The sequence below is a fragment of the Lagopus leucura genome, unplaced genomic scaffold (genome assembly GCF_019238085.1).
Source record: "Lagopus leucura isolate 7727_CA_CO unplaced genomic scaffold, USGS_WTPT01 Super-Scaffold_100012, whole genome shotgun sequence".
Lineage (NCBI taxonomy): Eukaryota > Metazoa > Chordata > Aves > Galliformes > Phasianidae > Lagopus > Lagopus leucura.
The window spans coordinates 4,633,124-4,654,219 of NW_024962267.1; the positions used below are offsets into that span (position 1 = coordinate 4,633,124).

At 44.6% G+C, this 21,096-nt stretch overlaps 1 protein-coding gene across 2 annotated transcripts in view; it reads left to right on the forward strand.

Annotated features, from left to right (window-relative positions):
- MAP3K20 (mitogen-activated protein kinase kinase kinase 20) overlaps nt 1-17,251 on the forward strand; it is an 86,218-nt gene extending 68,967 nt beyond the window's left edge. For both annotated transcript variants that reach the window (XM_042875001.1, XM_042875000.1), the window contains exons 16-20: nt 784-876; nt 9,928-10,044; nt 11,472-11,546; nt 12,610-12,760; nt 16,245-17,251. In XM_042875001.1, the coding sequence (XP_042730935.1) occupies nt 784-876; nt 9,928-10,044; nt 11,472-11,546; nt 12,610-12,760; nt 16,245-16,909 (1,101 nt within the window). In that variant the 3' untranslated portion in view covers nt 16,910-17,251. The remainder of the gene's footprint in view (nt 1-783; nt 877-9,927; nt 10,045-11,471; nt 11,547-12,609; nt 12,761-16,244) is intronic.
- The last annotated feature ends 3,845 nt before the right edge of the window (nt 17,252-21,096 follow it).

The following is a 21,096-nucleotide window of genomic DNA, read 5'->3' on the forward strand; positions in this document are numbered from 1 at the left end:
TCAACATCTTCACCAATGACCTGCATGATGGGATAGAGTCCACCCTAGGCAAGTTTGCTGATTATACAAAGCTGGGAGGAGTGGCTGACATGACAGAAGGCTGTTCTGCCACTCAGTGGGACCCGGACAGACTGAAGAGTTGAGCAAAAAGGAAACTGATGAAGTTCAACAAAAACAAGTGTAGAGTGTAAAGGAATAACTGCATGCATCAGTACAAGTTGAGGCTGTCCTGCTGTAGAGGAGCTCTGCAGAAAAGGATCTGGGTGTCCTGGTGAACAACAGGTTGGCTGTGAACCAGCAGTGTGCCCTTGTGGCCAAGAAAGCCAGTGGTATCCTGGGATGTATTAAAACAAGCATGACCAGCAGGTTGAGGGAAGAGATCCTTCCCTTTGTCCTGGTGAGGCCACATCTGGCATATAGTGTCCAGTTCTAGGATCCAGTTCAAAAAGACAGGCATCTCCTAGAAAGAGTGCAGTGGAAGGTGACAAAGATGATAAAGGATCTGGATGAAATCCCAAAAGGGAAATGAAAACCTGAACACCACTGCCATGCTGTGATTGCAGTGCTGGTGGCTGCTGCAGTGTCATGAAACTGTGGAGCAGGAGCCAGTATCTCCCAGCAGAACCACAGCCCTCTGCTGCAGGTGACAATGTGAGCAGCAGGCTTATGACAGGAAAGGCAAATCCTTGTTCCCAGAAAAGGCCTTGCTTCTGCCTCCTAGAGGGCTGAAGTAGCTACAAGCTCTCACCTTTTTATTTTTATTTTTTCCTTTTTTTTTTTCAGGACTCTGCGGGTGAAGCTGGGGAAAACATAGAGAAAGTAGTGAATCTTGAACTCGTTTTTGGCTATCACTTAAAGCTGGGAAATGGTCCAAAGGTAATCTGGGTGTGTTGTATCAGCTTGGCTATCTTTTTAGTCGGTACCCAGAGTGTCCCGTGTCTTCTGGATGCAAAAAAAAATGAACCCTCTTGTTCTGGAAACTGCAGAGCTAATTAATGTCAAGGTAGCACGTAGGGCTGAGCAGTGATAAGCAGCCATGCCTGAGAGCGAGCATGGGAGAGCACAGTGATGCAGAAAGCTTTGAATGAAAGCTTTTGTTTCCTCACCAACAGTTTTTCTAACTGTCATTTCTGTAATTTGGGCTTTCGCTTTGTTCCTTTATCCCAATGGGTGTGCAGTAACAAGCCATTTATGCAGAAGAGCCTATTCAGACAGAGGAGTTTGATGGTGAGAGACAGTTGGGCAGCAGCATGTGCATGGTATCTGTGGACATGAGTTGGTTCTGCCTCAGCAGAAAGGTGGTGTCTGGCCCTGCAGCTGCGAAGAGATGGACAGCATGTGGCACGCGTGGCTGGGGAGAACAGGACAGGTCCTGGTGTGGCTGTATTCCCTCACAGTGCAGTGGGGAAGTGCAGCCCACTGCAGACAGCGAGACCGCTGTGCCAGGGTGGTCACACGACTGCCAGAGGGCCGCATCCTGACCAAACCTTGGCTCTGCACTGCTTCAGGTACCTCTTGGCACACCCTGTGTAGTGGGAGCGTTGATGACCCCAGATATTCCTGCAAAGCATTTCCACCACGTTGTCTGTTCTTGAGAGCAAGGATTATCCCATGCCTTTCATTTTCTTTATCCAGCCTGCCACGGACTTTGAGTTCAAGGGTTTTAGAATTAATTATCTATGTGAAAATGGTGTGCAAAGCATTTCTGAGTTGAAGTCAGGGGTTGCGACAGCAGGATTTGTTTCTTTTTGTATTTGGCAGATCTGCATTGTGTGTCCACCCCAAACTTGTGGGTGGCTGACTTTCATCTTGTGTTATCTGACTGCTTTGCTTTCAGGGCACATTGTTTGCAGAAGTCTCTTGATTTCAGTACTTAGTGGTGCTTGCAGAGAAGGCATTTAGGTTTGTACTTAGTTGGAACTTGGACTCGTACTGAAATCATTTCATCAATTTGAAAAAAGCATTTTACTTTTTGTCTGGCGATTTCCTTTTTTGTTTGTTTGTTTCTTTTATCTTGAGCACATTTTTCCTATGAAAATCTTCTTTATCGCTGTGTGAATTACTTAGAGCTGTAGAGCTGCTTTTCTGTAGGCATACATCTTTCCCTGCCATGTGTAACTCCACAAGGAACTAAAAGGCTATGCAATACCTCTTGTCTCACTTGTATTTCCTGTATGGTCTATGAGGCATAGCGCAGGGAGGTGGGCAGCCACAGGAAATTCAGTTTGCCAGCTGAGTTTGAGGACAAGTAGATATTTTAGCTGGACAGCTGCTGTGAGCAAGTAGTTTGAGTGAGTTGTGCATAAACATAAAACCAGCAAAGCATGCTCTTATATGTACAGCACAAAAAATTTGGCTAGCTTGCTTCCTTGAAAACCCCTGAATATAATCTTCTAGCTCCCCTAGAGGCTGCCTTAACTATGCAACTATTGTTGCCATCACCCACATTTGTTGTGAAATGGAGACACTGGAGAAACAAGAATCGAAGGATTTCAATTTCCTTTACTGTCCCATTTTTGTGTAAGAGTGGCACCTGTTCCTGTAAAACTGGGTCAACAGAAGCACTCAGAACATGCCTTCTGCCAGCTTTATAGTGAAAAAGCTGGTCTACATCAGTCTAAAATTCAGTTTCTTAAAGAAACTTGGCCCATATAATCCCCAGTAACGGGTTGCCTACCTAACACCTACCTGACATCTCTCCTGTTTCAGCCATGAGGGAAAAGAGACAATGAGCTCAAATCAAACCTACAAGTCAGGCTCTACAGGAGCTGGTGCAGCATAGCAGGAAGGGGCTGTGCCATAGAACTGCTAATGCTGGGGGTTCAGCCTCAGCTGATTCTGCCCTGGTCCCCTGGGCTGCACTCCTACCAGTGGTTGTAGCACATCTGCTGGGGTAAGGGTATTGGCACTTGTAAGCAAACCAGCCCCTGTGCCCAGAGATGCTCTGCCAAAGCCTGCCATAGAGACACATGAGACAGGAGTGTGCTCCCCCATCCCAGCTAAAGCACTGATGTGGCACAGTCACAGTGATTTTTAACAAGGGACCTGCAGAATATGCTTCAGGATGGTAGCTTTATCTATACACTAGATGTTCGATCTTGTCTGTACACTAAATGAAATGTTGACTTCCCAGTATGCGACCTTCATCCTCAGATTTGTTATCTAATTTAAACGCATCTAGTGAGATTATGTTGGTTTCCACCAGCTGATAGGCGCAGTCATTTTGTTACAGTTTCCTTCCCTTTTTAGCTGCATCTTTAGAGGTGATGAAAGCTCAATGACCTTTGTGCTCTCCGAAAGCATCAGGAGTGAGCGCTGTAAAGCTAACCTGGTTTTTAGAGGTTTTTTTTTCCAATTCTTTTAGTTCAAGTTATGTGGTTACTTCCATTTACTTCCTGTTAATGACCTTTCTGTACACAATTCCCACTGAGCTAAAAGGTGATAGCTTTAGACATTTTGTAAGAATTTTTATTCCACAAATTAAAAAAAAAGTGGGGGGACACCAATTAACTCCAGGATACCAAAGAGGGTAAAAAACAAACCCTGGCAATTGTGGCTTGAGCTGATTCGCAGAACTGCGGAGGGAATTTTTGATGGTTTTCTTATCCTAGGTGGCTCATTAAAATTTCCCAATCAGGGGAAGGTGTCTGAGCTGTGTCGGCTCCACACGGATGAATCATCCAACCCCTTAAGAAGGATGGTTCACTGTCTTTTTTGTCTCCTGTTGATGCATTCCTTAGTTTTGGTCATCAGAAAGGCAGATTTCACCATGCCTTTGAATGTTTTCATTTTTACCGAGTGTGGCACAGTCTGACCTACATCCAAACACAAAGCCTTGAGGGTGGCTTACCATTTTTGCTGTCTTTTCCCCCTCTCTTTCCATTTGACAAGGTAAGGAGCAGAGCCTTGTCAAAAACATCTGCTATCTCTGTGAACTATTTTCTAGCCTCAAATAACCAGTCTGGCATATATTTTAATGCTGTTATTTAAACGCATAGTGCAAAACTGAATATAATATTAAGGCTACTTTATAGAGAAATTGTGACCAGCTCTTCACGTGAAGAAACATTGGCTGGCAAAATGTGGAAATACCAGAGAAAACAGTGCTATAACACTCATTGTAACTGAGCTGCAGTTTCATGAGGACTTGAGACCATTTCTACTACTTTTCCCTCTCCAGCCTCCCAATATGTTGACTCTGATAAAACCTTTCTTTGCTTTATTAAAAATAATTCCCGGTTCAGACAGATGTGGTATAGCATGTTTAGTTTACTAAGGTATTCAGCACATTACAAACATGGCACAAATAAAGCAGTGGCCTAAGTCACAAATTAGAAATTCCAGTTTATTTTTTTTTCAGTTGTACTACACTATCTTTATCCTACCATTCCTTTGCCAAGATACTTGCAAGTAGCTTGGCTTTCTAGTGTGGAGTCATCTAGCCCTACCTCAAAACCTTATTCAAAGCTTTCTCTTTAATTACAGCTTGAAGCATGGTGCTCTCAATACTAAAGGCTGAGTTAACGTGTGCAACAGAGTGGTATTCTCATAGATTTGGTTTGTTCAGACTCCAGTAAGTAGTTGTTATAGGAGGAAATACACTGTGAAGGCTAAAAAACAATACCTAAGATGTAAACTAACTCCACAGCCATATTTAAATATAACCAGCAAGAGTAATTGCTGTCAGTGCAGTCCGCCAAGGCAGCGGGTTGGTGGCAGTGCCAGACCTTCAGTGCAGATGTGTTTTTCCCAGAGGGTTTCATGGGCCATGCCCCGGTTCTGCAGGAGGACGTGCACAGAGGCAGTCCCATGTGAGCGGGGCCACGACGCCTGTGCTGCTCTGCTCCATTCTGTCATGTTTCCCCAGCACTGGGTGGGAGGTGCCCTCACAGCACAGTGCTCGCCGTAGGACCCATGCTTTCCTTGCATCCAATGGAGAAGTGCAAGGCCGTGTGCCTGCCCAGGCTGGATCCCAGTCTGCCACAGCCTGTGCCTCGCAGAGGAGCATCAGGGCTCTGGCTTTCTGGGAGACGAGCTGGTACCACCAAGACACCTCTTGCTTTGTTTCTTCGCGCTGTAAGGCCGTCTCTCTCACAAGGCCTTCCCTCCACCCGTGTTTTTCTCTTCCCCCACAAGTGAAAGAAACCGGCAGCGCAGCCACCTTGTCTTGCTGGAGCCTGGCTGGCAACAGCCTGCCCTGACCTGAGACATGAGCCATTGTTAAGGGTATAACACATTTACATATTTTGCAATAAAACATCAGTTATTTGCATTACTGTGTCAAGTTTTATTTGATTCTTTCACCTAAAAATGACTCATTTTCCTTTCTTGTATTTTAAAAACCAACTACTCTAAGCTTGTTTGAGAATAATCAAAAATTGCCCATTTAGCTAGAAGTCATTTTCTTTTCAAAAGGCAAATGTTATTTAATCTTTCAGCTGTTCATTGTGCCATCATAAATACTTTCTTTTCAGCACAGTTGTGGGGACTGAAATGAGCCCACTAATTGCCTCCCATTTCGACTGACATGTGGTGGTTTAGTGGAAAGAGAACACAGCGGGGAGAAGGAAATAGGAGGCTGAGAAAATGAGAGCTAATTATTTTCACTGCCTCATGTCAGGCTCTGTGTCAGCCTTGTTTTTACAAACTGGAAGGTTTAGCACTAAATAAAACAAACTGGCGTCATGTTTTTATATACTGGCAGTGTCATGGAAGCAGCTGCACATCTCAAAGACAATATAATGCCTGCATTCGCATGGACACCATCTGACAGCCACTGTGAGCCACTGCTAATGAGGATATCACAGTGGTGCCAAGTGAAAGGTGCTGAATTATGTATGATTCTTCATCAGTGCAGCAATAGTCCTGTACATCATTATGAGACATTGTTTTGCTGAAGAGATTAAAACATTCTTAGTTCCAGACCCTGCAACCTATACACGCTACAAGAGGTTATTAATGGAATTTTTAGGGAGAGTTTCTTGTGGATTTCTTTTTGGTTAAAAATATCTCATGGGACAAAGCCGTGGTGGGTCATGACACTATATATATAAAGAAGAGAAGCAAATTAACCGTAATTGTGTTATCTTCCTTTAAATCCAGAATAATAAAATATAGTGTAGCAGGGTGATACATAATGATAAATAACCCAAGTGCTGTCACTAGATGTTCAACTCTAATGCCTTTAAAACAGCAGGTTTCAGCAGCTGAGATAGATAATAGCTAAGAATGTAAAGGAGCTTCTGGGGACCTAAATCACCAACATGCTACTACTTTTAGTGCCAGCATGACCGACATTTTTTTCGTATTTGTTTCATCTCACGTTACATCTTACTTTCCTTCTAATACCCAGTTGCCTGCTACAATGGCATGGGTTTTTTTTTTTTGCTTGAATCATAAAAAAAAAAAAAAAGTTTATTGCAACTGCTGATTCTGAAATGAATCCTGAACTTGGGCCTCCTTGGGAAAGGAGGTGTCATCCCAGAGAGTTTGAAGCAGTTGTTGCAGGAGACATGTTTGTTGCTTAAAGCCTGTACCTGAGCTTTTTTGTTTCCCTTTCTGTTGTTTTTTTAACATGTTAGTACACATGGGGTTAAAGGAGCATCGTTGCTGCACTAAGCAGGAGCCTTAATTTTCAAAGTGTTCTTATTTTCTGTTTTGAAGCTGGGAAGTGGCTCAAAATACATTTGTGATTTGCTTTTCTGCTTCTGCTATCAGTTGCACAGGTTGCCAATTTAGTAGCTTTGTCAAAACGTTATTCAGAAATGCTTTCCAACCGAAGTTGTACTGGTTGTGCCTCTGGTTACAAAAACAAAATTTTTTAACACAAAGCTGAAATTATTTATATCAAAATTGAACTGGTAAATATTGAGAGATAGTTTGATGTTTGAATTGCAAGATGCCTCGGGAAATCTCTTTGATGCACCTTGTGTAAATATATTTGTCTACAAGACATTTCAAGTGAGCCATTTCCAAATTATTTCCCTCAGTAAGGCTGTTACTAAGTGTAGCCTCAGTCCAAGAAATCTTCTGGCTCCAATTCATCAAAGATTTAAACTACGTTTTCTTGGTTTTCTAGCCACATTTTTGGTTATGCAGTTGAACATCTCTCTCTTATTACCTCTCTTATTCTTTTGAAAGTAAGATCCTAAAAATCAATCGGAAAACAGGGAAATATGTCCCTTTTTGTGGTTACAAACCTAGCTTTATCTACTGTGTGTTAGAGCAGAATGGGGGGTTACAAGCTTGTAAGAAAAGCAGCCAGCCACTTCTCTTAGAAATTTCCCAAGGACCTTGATTCTGAAGTCACTGAGCTGTGTGCTTTTTCCTTCCTTTTCTTCCTTTCTTCTCTTTCTTTTTTCGTCTGTTATATCTTTTCTGTTTTTTTCTCTTTTTCTCCCAGCCTCTCCTCACTCTGTCTATTTTTATTTCTCTGTCTTCTCCCCACTCTGCTGACTCCTTTACCGTAACACAAAATGAAAGCCTTTCCAAATAAGACACAGGCTTTTGAATGACCAGAGAGCAAACATTCAGTGCCATTATTTTCTCTTTTGGTCTCTGCACAGTGTGCCTGGAGAGGACCCTGAGGAGGATGGAAGGTTTTGGGGATGGATTTTAAGGATGGGCGAGTATGTTTCTGCCTCTAAAGCCGTGGCTCAAAGCAGGGGAAGGTGGTGTTCACGCTGGGCTTGCACATCCACAGCTGCGTGGGGCAGCCTGATTTGTTCCTGCACAGAGCACTCTTGTGTGTGAGGCTGATCTGGCAAAGGGCTGGGTGCTGGCAAGTGCCCACCGCATGTTGGACCCCATATTGACACAGTCTGTCAGCCTTGTAGATACGGGAGTTTGATTTACAGGGTTTATTGAGACAAGCTCATGCTTTTCAGATGTGGTATGGGAGGAGCAGAAAACCCTGAGCATTGAAGGTGCAGGAGCCCTAACATAGGGCAGCAGACAGCTTTGGCACTTGGCGTGGCACCAGGCTCATGACAGGAGATCCACTAAAGTAGCTGGGTGCTACTGATTTTTGTCAACATGTTGGTCTTTACTTGTCTGAGGTGTTTTTGTCCTTAAGCACTTTGTCTTTAACCTCAGCTTAGGTCTGCAACAGAGAACTCAGGTAGCACAAAATTAGGAAATCCTATTAGAAAGTCAGGCAAGGAGAACAGTGCAGGCAGCGACAGGAGCACAGGTTGAGAGGCGAGGAGGAGTCAAAGCCGACTTCCTGCACTGCTGCAGCTCAGTCACACAGCATGAACAGTCCTCGGCCGACAGCCTGTGCCATGTTGTGCTGCACCCACCTTACAAGAGGCAGCCCACAGCCCAAAGCAGCAGGATAGAAAAAGGCCATGTGGAGTGATACAGTCTGTGATTAGGCAATGGAGGCACGGAGCGACTTTGTACCTTTTGTGGATCACTCAGGAAAATGAAGCCAGGACTGGAAGCTGAGCTCAGTGCATGTGAGCCTCAGGCCAGTGCCCTGAGTGCCAGCCCGTGGCGGTGCTAAAACCAACTCCCATGTCCACTCTCCTCATAAAACTCGTGAGCTTTCAATGGGGACAGATGGACACACGGGGCCACGTGCTTTCATAAGCGTCATTTGTTGCCGCGATTTGGAAATGATTATACTCCAGTTTTCTTTTATCTTGGAATTGCCAATTCAGTGCCTGATTGAAAGCTTTGAGACTTCTGAGGGCTGAGCTCCTGCGTTACATTTATGAGAGATGCACGTGCAAACACTAGCAGATAATCGCATGTAGGGATGGGTATTTCTTAGGGCTGCTGTACATTTGTGTGTGCAAATAACTGCTTATGCCAGCCCTTGGCCCTGAGCGGCCATCTGTGTCCCCATTGAAGGTTTTTGCATTTTTTGAGTAACCTTGAGGAGACGACTGCCTCCTGCGAATGCCAAGATGGCAGCTGCATGGCCAGCAGTATGTGGGGACGCTCCTGATCCTCAGGCACATCTGGAAGGGCTCCTCCTCTGCCATGGGCAGTCCCCGTCTGGGATGCACAGAGATAGAGCTGCCCTGCTTGGTGCCACCCACCTTGTCCTTCAGGGAACAGACTTCTGGAGGAGCTGGACAGCATCAAATCCCAAAATCACCTGCTGTGGTCTGCAGCAAATCTGCTGTCCCCCGCAGGAACCTCCCTAGCCATTGGCCAGCGCTCAGCCCACCTAATAGACCTGCAGAGCCACAACCTCTTGCAGGCTTACACCCACTCAAAGTGCTGGATTTGGTGCTATGTTCAGCCCGTGGGATTATTTAAAGATAACTTTCACTGCTTCAGTTATTATTCTTGCTGTTTCAAAGCTGATCTCCCTTAAAATCACTGGTGCTACTGGAGATGAGAGGAGCTGAGGGTGGTCAGTGCCTCACTGGGCACGCAGGATCTGAAGGAACTGAGCTGCACTAATCAGCTTATCCTCCTGCCCACTATTAGAGTGACTGTCCTAAAAGTGTTGCACACACCCTCTGGTCCTTCATTCCCAGGTTCACCAGGAAGATGTCCCAAGGGCCAGGCTCTGCCTGTGGCTCCAGGTGATGGCTTCCATGGGCTGTGCTTCACCACCACTGCTCATATGGGCAAGCTGTGCTGCTGGGGGAAGTTCTGCCATCTTGGGGCCCTCCAGGGGACCACTGAGGACAGTCAGACCTGCCAAGGTGCCTGCTGTCTCTCAGAGGGACCTGAGCGGGAAGTGAGCCAGAGAACCTGAGGTTTTTCCATTAACAACACTCACTGAAAAATGTGCATATACTAAAACATGTATATATATGCTCCTTGCCTTCGTCGCTGTTTCTGGTTTTATTTTTTTCCATTTACAGGGAGAACTAGGCTGGATTTGGTTAGTCTTTGTTTTTTTATACTTTGAATTTTATTTTTTGTATTCTAACAATCAAGCATTCTTTTTATTATTATTCATAGGACTGTAAATGGAAAATGTACATGGAGATGGATGGGGATGAAATTGCAATAACCTACATAAAAGATGTGACATTCAACACTAACCTACCTGATGTAGAGATTTTAAAGATGACAAAGGTATTTACAGCCTTACAGCTTTCACCAATTCACAGATCTCAAACAAAGACATTAAAATACCACAGCAGTCGACTTTTGTGCTTGCAGAAGCTCAGTCTCTTGACAGCTTTTAAATAAAATGCACATTTTAAACAGATGTGTATCATAATAAGAGTTAGCTATTTTCGTTCTCTTTTAAGCTGACAATAATGTTAACAATAGAAAAACAAGAGAAGGAACTAATTTCTGTTTTCTTGTTTTAATTCCACGTCATAGCATCATTACTCCTTTTAAAGACGAGAATGTTAAAAACTTATGCTCCTTTTCAGGAGGAGAAACTGATTTAAATGTTCCAATTTGAAACTTCACGTGATTTGTCTGGGTTTTTTTCTTTTTCTTTTTCTTTTTCTTTTTTCTTTTCTCTTTTTTGCATAGTTTTAGAACTTTTACATGCTTTTAAAACTCCCTCTTTCATGCAACGATGGGTTCCAAAGACTGAAACCTGTCAACATGTTGATCACGGGCATACAGCCCTGCACATCTGCAGTTCAGTGCCACTGGGCATTTACCCTACTTGAGTAAACCTGCCTGTAAGTATTTATCAGTTAGCATTTAGACCATAAGCAACGGAAGGTTTGTTAAAGCACAGAATACACTGAACATTCTGTTTGCTGTTATTTTGATTGTTTTTATTAATAAGCTCTACTTATTAGAATAGTAGCTAACATCATAAATGAAAAAATATACATTTTCATTACCAGTTACCACGCTTCTTAATGTGCACTGATTGAAATACAAAACAAAACCAAAAAAACCTCCTGAATGCCTTTAACTGTGTGGTTTTTTTTGGTGGGTTTTTTTTTTTTTTTTGGCAAAATTATGGCTGTTTTTTTTGCTGAAGGAAAAACTGAAAATCATTCTTTCAACAGAATTTTAGGGAAAATATGTTTTTGGCAGAAAGTATTCTTGTATTTAATGTCATAGTCAGCTAAGACTATTGTTATAGCTAAGGATTTCTTCACCGTTGGAATTTTATTGTTGTTATTATGTCATTGCAAAACAGCTTTCTGTTTCATTTCAGGAAATTCCATCTTGGACATTTCCATTTTTTCATTAAAAAAAAAAAAAAGAAAAAGAAAAAAGAAAAAAAGAAGAAAAGGCTTAAAGTTATATGTAGTAGTCTCCAGATACAGTAGGATTAGCACGTACTTTAGGACCTGTATTATCTATCAGGGACTGTCTCCAGGAATATTTATTGCATGTGTGTAAAACTGAAGGGCGATGCCCTCAGGAAAATATTCCATACACGTTTGTCCCATAACATTTTTAGATGTTAACAATACAGAAAAGGATGAGAAAAGGCAAAAGTTACAAGTACTTTCAGGGTGTTTCAGAGACAAGTCAGGAGATGAGCAGCACCTTATAAACCACCGCCGTGTTCTTTTCAGCCACCGTTTGTCATGGAGAAGTGGATCGTGGGGATCGAAGAACACCAGTCTGTAGAATGTATTGTTACATATGAGGTAAGTTCTAAGAAACAACAGCATGTTTATCTAAGATAACCTGTATGGGAGATGTGGCAATAGCATCCCATAGCTCCGCTGTATCCTGTAATCAAGTCTCAGCACCCTGTAATTAATTGTAAAATCTAAAGTTTGGAGCAAAAGCTGAATATGATTTACAAAGACTGTGTCCTCAGGCAGCCTCCCAGGACAGCTTTTTTTCTCAAGGACGACAATTCCTTTTACTTGAAGTGTAATGTGTCCTCAGGTCACTTGGAGGCTGAGGTTTTTTTACCTTTCCAGTGAAGTGCTAATTAGGAGAGATGAGGAGCAACAGGAGAAGAAAGAGAATTCTAAGTCAAAAGTAAAAGAGGAAAACAAAATATCAAAGACAATTTAGCCATGTAAAATGACAGAAATTAGCCCTTGTAAAAAGAGCTTGTGATTGCTTACAGAAGTGATTTTATGAAGACCAATGCTGTGCCTCACAGTGAGGCTAATAATTGAGATTCCAGCTCTGTCATGGGCAAGGATTCGAGCACTGATGAAGTGATGAGGAAATCTTGCACCTTTTTTGGTTTGTCTCAGAAGTGTAGAGCAAGAGTCTTCTGTTGCTCTAGGTTTCTTTCAGCCTTTCAGAATTGCAGGCAGCACGGCTCTTGTAACTGAAGAGCTTGATACTCCAAACAAGCAAATCTGGAGTGTTACCTTGCAAAAATACCTATTTAGTCCTACCTCTTTTAGCAGAAGGTGCTGCCTATCTGGTCTTCACATTATACGACAAGTAAAATACTCTTTGTATTTGTAGAGGAAGGCTTTCAGATCTTTCCTCCACATGGTACATGAATTGGAACACTTATTCACTGCCACATTTTTAGCATAATCATAAAATACCAGCCAAAATTATCTACTCTAAAAATACATGAGAACTGGCTAAGTGGTTTTGCAAAACAAAGTCTATTCAGAGTGCTGCTGCCACCCAGGCACTAGTGGAAGTTCCCAGGCAGGAGAGCTTAGTTGGTTGTGTGTTGCTATGTCCTCACATGCCTTGTGTCCTTACGTGTGTTGTGTCTTTTTTGAGCAGAGCGACGTTCGAGCTCCCAAATCCACCAGGCACGTCCAAGCTATCTGCTGGAGCAAGGTGAAAGCACAGGATGAGGTCAAGGCGGTGCAGCTTATGATACAGACCTCGCTCCCCAACTCAGAGGGGCATTCACGGAGCAGGTCTGACTCAAGTAAGTTGCTACGTGTGAACTGCCTGCCTCTATTGCTGGCATGGACAAAGTGTTTATGTGGAGAATAGCAACAAGACAATGCTATTATTCCCGTCTAACAGCAGAGCACCATCTTGCAGCATCAGCTAGCATTGTGGTCCCTGTGATATCTTCATGGTCACATGCAGGAGCACCCTGGCATGTAAGGATGACTTAGCTTAAAAGCTAAAAGTTAGGTAGTGACACATTTTATATCACAGTGTGATTTAAGGATGAGTGATCTGCATGTTTCTATAGAAAGTATGCTGGAAATAGTCCAGGGCAATTAGCTACAAATCTGTGGTATACTGTAAATCACTTGCAGTAGCTTATCAGTAGCTCAGGTCCTTCTGCTCCAAAACCCCCAGTACTTCACATCTTCCAGTATTGAGAGAACCACAAAGCTGCACCAGTGCAGGGCTGACACCATGTGTCTGAGTCCACCAGCAAGGTGGGACTTGTCAGCAAGGATGCGATCATATAGCAGTGCATCTAATCAGCTTTGGGACTGGACTGAGAGCATAGGCAGGATACTGTAATTATCTGTGTAACATATCTGTGCCATAGAGGAAGATGTGTTTCTCAACCAGGATTTCAGGAAGGCATCTGCTGAGAAAGGAAACAATCTCTTACATCTCTTCCCTCCATCTGTTGGGAAATACGGTTTTCTACAGTCTTTTTGGGAACCTGGCAAGCCAGTGTTTTCAGTAGGTTTTTCTGCTTTCTCTCCTTGCAATCCAAACTCACCAGAAGTGCTGTGGTCAGTTCTTTCCTCCTGCTGCTGGCTACCCAGCACGCAGACAGCTTTGAACAAATGTCTCAGATACGAGCAGACCCAAAACGTGTTCTTGATGGCTGTAAAGAGGAGTGGAAATCTTCCCATTAAATTCTTTTTCCACAGCTCTGCCTGCCCATTCTGGTCTGCCCTGACTCCATTCTGGCTTCTCCTGGAACAGGGCTTTGGAAAAGGTTCTATGCATCTTAAAGAAGTTACTCTTTTTGTACAGGTGTTTGTTAGCCAAAGTGGTGTTATTTTTTAATTTTTTTTTTTTTTTTTTTTTTTTCTGATTCAGTTCACAGTAGCGCTGTAGAAATACATGGGCTGGAACAAGATAGAAGTCAGTGGAATTTCCTCAATCACGTGGCACTACTGCTGCATCTGGAGCAGTGGCCTTGTGAATTGAGCACTGGTGGTTTAACAGATACATTTAAAATGGGTGCTCATATTCCTAAGTAATCTATCAATGTGCAGAACAACTGTGTTTTGTAATGCATGTGGGACGCAGCATGTCCTGAAAGACGTTTTCACTGCAGATCAGCTCTGGTGATCCAGGTCTTGGGCTGATGAGCCATACAGCCATACCCAAGTGTGGTGTTGTATCTTCACAGGTTGGCTCTGCTGCAGTAAGCCAAGCTGCTTTCATTTTTTTGTGGCAAGCGGTGGGAGAGCTTGTCTGTCCCTCTGGCACATGGAGGAGTTGCACGAAGCCACTAATGTATTGTCTGCACCCAAGTGAATAGGCACAGTTCAGAGGAAATGGGTTACCAGCCAGCGTGAAAGCTGCGCCTCAGCTCTAGCAAATCTCCTGGCCTGTCTTCTTTACCAGATCACCTACCCCAGGTTTAAAACAACACCAAATCCAAGCACAAAGGTAAGGGTAATAATACCTGTGTAAGAGGCTAAAATAACTGGCAGTGAAGGTGCTGCCCATGCAGGTTATTGTGTGGAGCATTTAATTCAGCATGCAGAACTGGTGGCTCAGAGACCTCATGAGGGAGAAGACCCCAGCCTACGAGAGGACTGGGCCTATGGCCCGTCCCACAGCTGATGCTGGCTGATCCTCATTGGGCAGCTGCTCTCTAGACAGGGCACTGGAGGGAGCTGGTCCCACAGGGTGTGTGGTTGCCCCTTGAGAGCTGGTGGCACCAAGGACCCAAATTCAAGTCCTGAGCCAGCTGCTTTCAGATTTATGAGGTCTGTGTTTTACATCCAGAGTTTCTGTAGGAAGAAATAGGGAAATGGTAGAGGAGGCTGTCTGAGAAATGCATTCGAATCAGCATGCATATTTCTTTTGAAACAATGAATTTCAAGGAGGTTAGGAAACAGAGAAGTTCATTCCCACCTTTTTGTGAAAGGAGGTTCATCTCAGTGCAGTCAGAGCTCTCTGCTGTGGCAGCGTCAGACCTGCACTTTGACAGGAAAGACGATTTCCTTTTGACATATTTGACATTAAGTTGAAGTGACTGAAATCTCCGGAGACTCCAGCAAAGTCTAGGGGAAGGAGGAATGGAAGAGATCATCCTCTATATCCTAAGAAGGAGCAATCCTAGCAAGGACAAAGCCACTACCAGCTCCCACAGAATTCTGCAGGCAGATGCAGCACTGCCATGGGAGAGAGGGGCTTACAGCAGAGGATCTCTCTCTGGTATCTTCAAAAGATGAGAGAGGAGCTGGGGTCCTCTGCTGCAGGTAATAAAATCTTGTCTGTGTTTATCCTGCTGCAAACTGCTAGGGCCACACTTTTCTGTTAGAGTGACATAACCATTTTTTAAGGAAAATCACTCAGATTTCTTTAGAGCAAAATTACATAAGCTACGCTTTATGCCTGAAGCTGGATGGAGGCTGTGGGGTGCAGCTGGGTCTTAGTAATGGTTATGTGAAATGTGTTGACTTCTGAATTTGTAATGATAATAAGAAACGAAGTGGCTCTGGCTGTTGTGGTGAGAAAATGGAAAGAGAGAGGGTGAGTCTGGCTAGGGTTTGCACCACCTCCACCACTGTGAAGGGCATGGCCAGTGCTGGCTGGGAGCAACACAGGCTGCAGCTGTGGTGCTGGCACCAGCAGGTGCCCATGTTGTGCCTGCTCTGGAGGTCTGCAGGATCTTTTGTTGTGGAATCTGAGGAGGAATCTGCTGAGACTCTGGGGAAAAAAAGAGTTTACCATCTCTGGGAGAAGGGGCAGGCAACTCAGAAAGAGTACAGGAATGCTGCTAAGGTATAATTTTAATCAGGGGAGACCTTATCACTTTCTACGGTGACCTGAAAAGAGGTTGTAGCGGGGTGAGGGTCAGCCTCTTCTCCCAGCTAACAGTGACAGGAGGAGAGGGAACGGCCTTAAATTGTGCCAGGGGAGGTTCAGGTTTGAAACTAGGAAAAATTTCTTCTCAAAAGGAGTGGTGAGGTATTGGAACAGGCTGTCCAGACAAGCGGTAGATTCACCTTCTCTGGAGGTGTTCAGAAAAAGAGTAGATGTGGCACTTGGGAATGTGGTTGAGTGGGCATTGGTGATGGGTTGATGCTTGGACTAGATGATCTCAGTGGTCTTTTTCAAGCATTATGATTCTACGATTCTGCAATCTGTAGAGGTTTATCAGAGAGAGAAAACCTAACTCACCCCGTATCTGAACCAGAATGTATTTTCCCAGCAATTCACACAACGCTCACCTTGTTTCATTTCCCTGCCAGGCATCGACAGCCAGTGGATGCAGACGCTGCGCATGCACCAGATAGCCAAAGCCATTTCCCTGCAGCACGGCCATCCGCACAGCCCCACCACCATCTCACACTACCTGCCCTACCTGCAGAGCCAGGACTCCTACGCCGCTGCCGTGAGGCGGACGCGCGGGCCCGTCAGTTACCACTACACCTCCATCAGCCACTCCAGGAACTCCTCTCCCCTCTCGCACAGTTTGGTGAGAAACCTGTCGAACCTACACCTCAACTCAAAGGGCAGCAGCACTTCCAGCACAGCATCGGACACCGCTTCAGAGAGGGACAGGTCCACGGGCAAGGCCAGGCACAGCGGCAACTCCCGCAGCTCCTCTGATGGGCGGCGCAGCGGGACGAGCTCCCCGGTGCCCCCCAGGTCCTCGGGCAGGGCCGGCAGGACTGCCTCCTTGCCCCCAGCCCACGAGCAACGCAGGTATCCCCGCAACTCCCCCCAGCCCAAGGCCATCCCGGGCATGCCGCTGCAGGGGGACAGCGAGCCCAGAAGAAGCGAAGGGGAGGGCAGGGTGAGCGAGGGGGGGTGGATAAAGGTGCAGCACGTGAAGAAGCCCCACAGGCAGAGCACCGGCAAGCAGGGTAAGGAAAGGTCCAAGGGCAGCTGGCGGGGCCGAAGGACGTTCTAACGCGGGGAGCAGCCGTGAACTGCGATGGAGCCGGCTTTCCTCTTATTCCACTGAACACTGAACTGGGAGATGACACATGCTTCTGCTCGATGTGCTCCAGCTCTCGGCGCACTGCACTGAAGCCATGACTCTACCTCGCTGGGCTGGCTGCACCGCTCTGCATGCAGCTGGCTGGTGGGCACCTGGAAGGAGCCTGCCCTCAGCAACGAGACTTCTTCCCTCCCAGTACTGATGGATTTAATATGGTTGCCTCCCCTCCCTTTGGCTGCTTGTGTTCTTAGCAGACTGGATGTGCACTAATTTGCTTAATATTTCAAAAATAAAATCAGTAATACACAGCCATGCGCTGTCACAAAAACCTCTCCTTTTCATCTACAGAGGAGTTGTGCTGCTAACTCTCTTGTCACCTCTGGCTCTGAGCACTGTTTCTACACACTTTATTCACTCTGCTTCTGCCAAGGCCATAGGAAAAGGTAATATTTTGGTCAGACCATCACAATCTCAAAAAGCAGAAGCACACACATGTTTTTCTTCAGGCCCACTCTGGTAACTTCACTTCTCCACTTCCAGCCATCCATCCCCTATCAGGAATTTCTCACCTCTCTCTTTGTTAAAACCCAGACACCGGGTATCTGACACTGCAGAGCAGACGCTGCGACACATACAGTTGTCGTAATCAGAAGGATAAAAAAAAAATAGGCTTTATGCTTTTAGAAAAAAAAGAAAAAGGGAGAACAAGGCACTGCCTTTATAATGGATAGATCCATCCCCTCTGAGGTCTGTGATAATGTTTATCCCTGGGCAGCAGGCATTTTTTAATTGAATTTTTAAATGTGGCCAGGCTGTGCTGCTTTTGTCTTTCAGTCTTCAGGCAGTAAAGACAAGGTCAGCAAAGTTTGTGATTAATGTGGTCTATAGCTCCACTGAGAACAAAGGCACAGCCGTAGACTCACTTGTCTTCAGAAAGTTCCTTGTTGGCCTTTTCACTCCAAGTTGATTTCACACAATTAAACAGGGAAAAAAAGTTAGGATTTCCCAAGATGCAAGAGGGAAAAAAAGAATGAAACAGATAAAGGAAGCTGAACCCAATGCAACACATGGTACCCTCTGAAAGCCAAGAAACTGTAAATTAGACATGCCTTTGAGTGAGGTACAAGACACCATCAGTGCCAAGCGATGCTCACTGGCATGCAACTGTGAGCACTGCTGGAGGAGCTGCCAGCACATCACCCCTGATGAGCCCCCGTCACCACTGCCCCCTCACTGCATTGTCAAAAGGGCACATGCTAGGGCTGTTCCAAAAGTAACGCCTCTTTCTTTAGTACGTTGGCCCACAACAACTCAGGCAGCTGAGGTTGAACCTTCCTGCGTCTGTTGTAGTTTCCATGTAAATAAATCAGAGGCATTACTTTTGCAGTGACCTCCACGCTGTGTAGACCATCCCCTGCTCTACACAGATGCCAACCAGGGCCATGTGCTGTTCACCATCCTCTGGTTCTCACCAGCCCCTTTTAACAACTGGGCCAGCAGAAATCCTAGAAAGAAACTGTGAGAGTTCGGAAGGGTGCGTTCCTCTTGCAGGGTGATGAGGACAGCGGTGTAGTTACACAACAGGGCCCTACCCAGTAGGCACCAAGGCAGTGGCAATTCAAGATCTATTGTCTGCTTGTGGTTGATTGTCAAGATGTCCAGAAGGACTGCTCTGCTGTTTGTAAGCAATTTAATGCTGTGCCTAATTTTAATCTGCAGTGTACTGTCTGTCCACATCTGTTGTATTAAAGTGTTCATTAGCATTTAAAGGAGGAGCGGATGGTATTGATCACTCCTTTTAACATTAAACAATCATGCAATAGTGACTGATTAGGAATCCTCTTGTTGTTTCAGAATTGGTGGTCAAAGCAAGAGTAACTGATCTTGTGGAGAAAAAAAAACAATCTTATTATTCAGTGCATGCCCTAAACCATGGCAACAAAGCTCTTCTTGTATTAAAAAAGCAATAAATACATAATTCAGTGGCAAACAATTTTTAAATCCCTAAAAATCCTCATATTGAAATATATTTACATACAGTTCCTGCTTCAAATGTGGAAACTTTCTTTAGTTTTAATTGTAAAAAATTCACTTCATACCTTCTGTATACAGTCTTCTCCTTAAACTTGCTCAGGTGAAAATTTCATAACAAAATCTCATTTTCCATCTCATTTTTATCACTCTCACCTTATCTAGTCCCTAACTTGGTAATAATTCATTATACAGCAAATGTGCCCACTTTTTCACCCCCAGTACTTTGTGAAACTGAGGAATTTATATCCATGTTTTACCACCACACAGCCACTGCTGGCTGAAAGGCCACACAGCAATATGGAAAATCAGAACATCTTGGGGATATACACCCCAGCAAATCTCTGCTCTTTACAAAGGAGCCATACTGTTTTGTTTTGTTTTGCTTTTTTTTTATTTATTCGTTTATTGATTTATGTATCATAAATCTGTCAAAACCAAGCATATTTAAGTACTGGTAAGTCTAGAATCGCACACTAGGAATGGAACACCCTGCCCTCCTGTTCACCAGCATGGCTGACCCTACAAGTGGCACAACCTATTGCTGCAATAGAGACAATCCTTGTTTTCCCAGCTCTCCTTTCCCTAGGTCTTCATATCTCTGTGTATAGATGTTGCTGTGTTCCTAGTCCCTGTGAGGTATCTGCATTTTCCCTTTCCAGAGTGTAAAATGCAATTACAAGAGTTACAAGAAGCCAGCTCTGGGACTTCTGGCTTGGATTATGAAAAATAGAGAGTTCAAGAAGGCAAATGCAAAACTGGATGTCCAAAGCGAGTGAATATCTGCATCCAGTAGGGAGCATGTTTACTAAGTCAAATACAAATTTTCTTCTTTATTTATTTCATGAATGTGTGAGGTTGTGACACGGGATCTGCTTCTTCACTTGGTAACATGACTCTCCTGGGAGACACAAGAGTTGCCATCCTTGCACTCAGCAAGCCCCACACACCCTATTTCCATGGATCTCCACTCCTCACTTGTGTGAGTAGTAACAACACACCAAAACTGGTTCTCTAGGTCCTGACAAATTTGGACAGGCCAACAAGATAGCTGCAGTCACAGCCCTGCATCATCTGCTTTTTAAAGAAAATATTAGCTAATGTATTTTCACCTCTTCCTATCCTGCTCCCACTGAATGCTTTCTGGCAGCTGGTGATGTCTGAGTGCAATGCCCCTCTCCTTGGTCACGCACCACGGTCCCGTGCGCTCGCCATGTGCTTGCTGAGCCCATTTAAGGAGAAAGATTGCCCAAAGCCTCTGTGCCTCCTCCACTGCTCCCCAAACTATATTCCTCTCCAAGTGGATCCCATGCTAATGGGGACCAAACTCCGAGTATTTTAGGACTTAATGCAAACGTTCTGCCAAGAATACTGGGCCGTGTGTCAAAGATGAGCACTTGAATTTTTTTGACTGTGCTAGCGAGTGCACTTTGACCTAAATATTATTCTCATTACTACTTTAGGCTGGGAAAGACAGGCAGTTGCTTTTGTAATTGTGGGGGGAAAAAAAAACAAACCGGAAGACCTCCTGACATCTTGCATCACTTAAAATGGAGCCAAATAGCTGTGCTACCTCTGCAAATTACATCTGACAGCATTATTTTCTGTATATGTTTCCACCATATAAGGGTTTTTTACATAATTTTCTTATCTAATGAAGTGGCAACGCTTGGCAGTTCAAGCCAGTCTGTTGCAAAAAGTGAGAGGTTATGGAGGAGAAGTCTATTATGGCAATAACACTAATAAGGGTCTGCCAAGATCCTGTTTTTACACAGGGCATTGGGATGATCCTCTCAGAGGATGGCAGCAGCAGGGGGTGGCAGACAGCCCAAGGCATTTCTCAATGCCTCCTCTGAGAAACCCCATGGGATGGTCCTGTAGGTGACGCTGCACAACAGAGCAGCTTCATGCACCTGAGGCTCAACGTACAGATTTCTTGCCCTGCCTCAGCAAGAAAGGTCAGTGCTCCTGCAGCAGAGACAGGGCATTTTCCTTGTGCTGTGAGAAAGCACATGAAGGACATGAACCCTGGGAGGCTTCCTGCCTGCCCCCACCCCGCCTATCCCCTCTGCCCTCCTGGCGGCTGGTGGAGGCAAAACAAATCAGCCCTCACAGTAAAATGTATA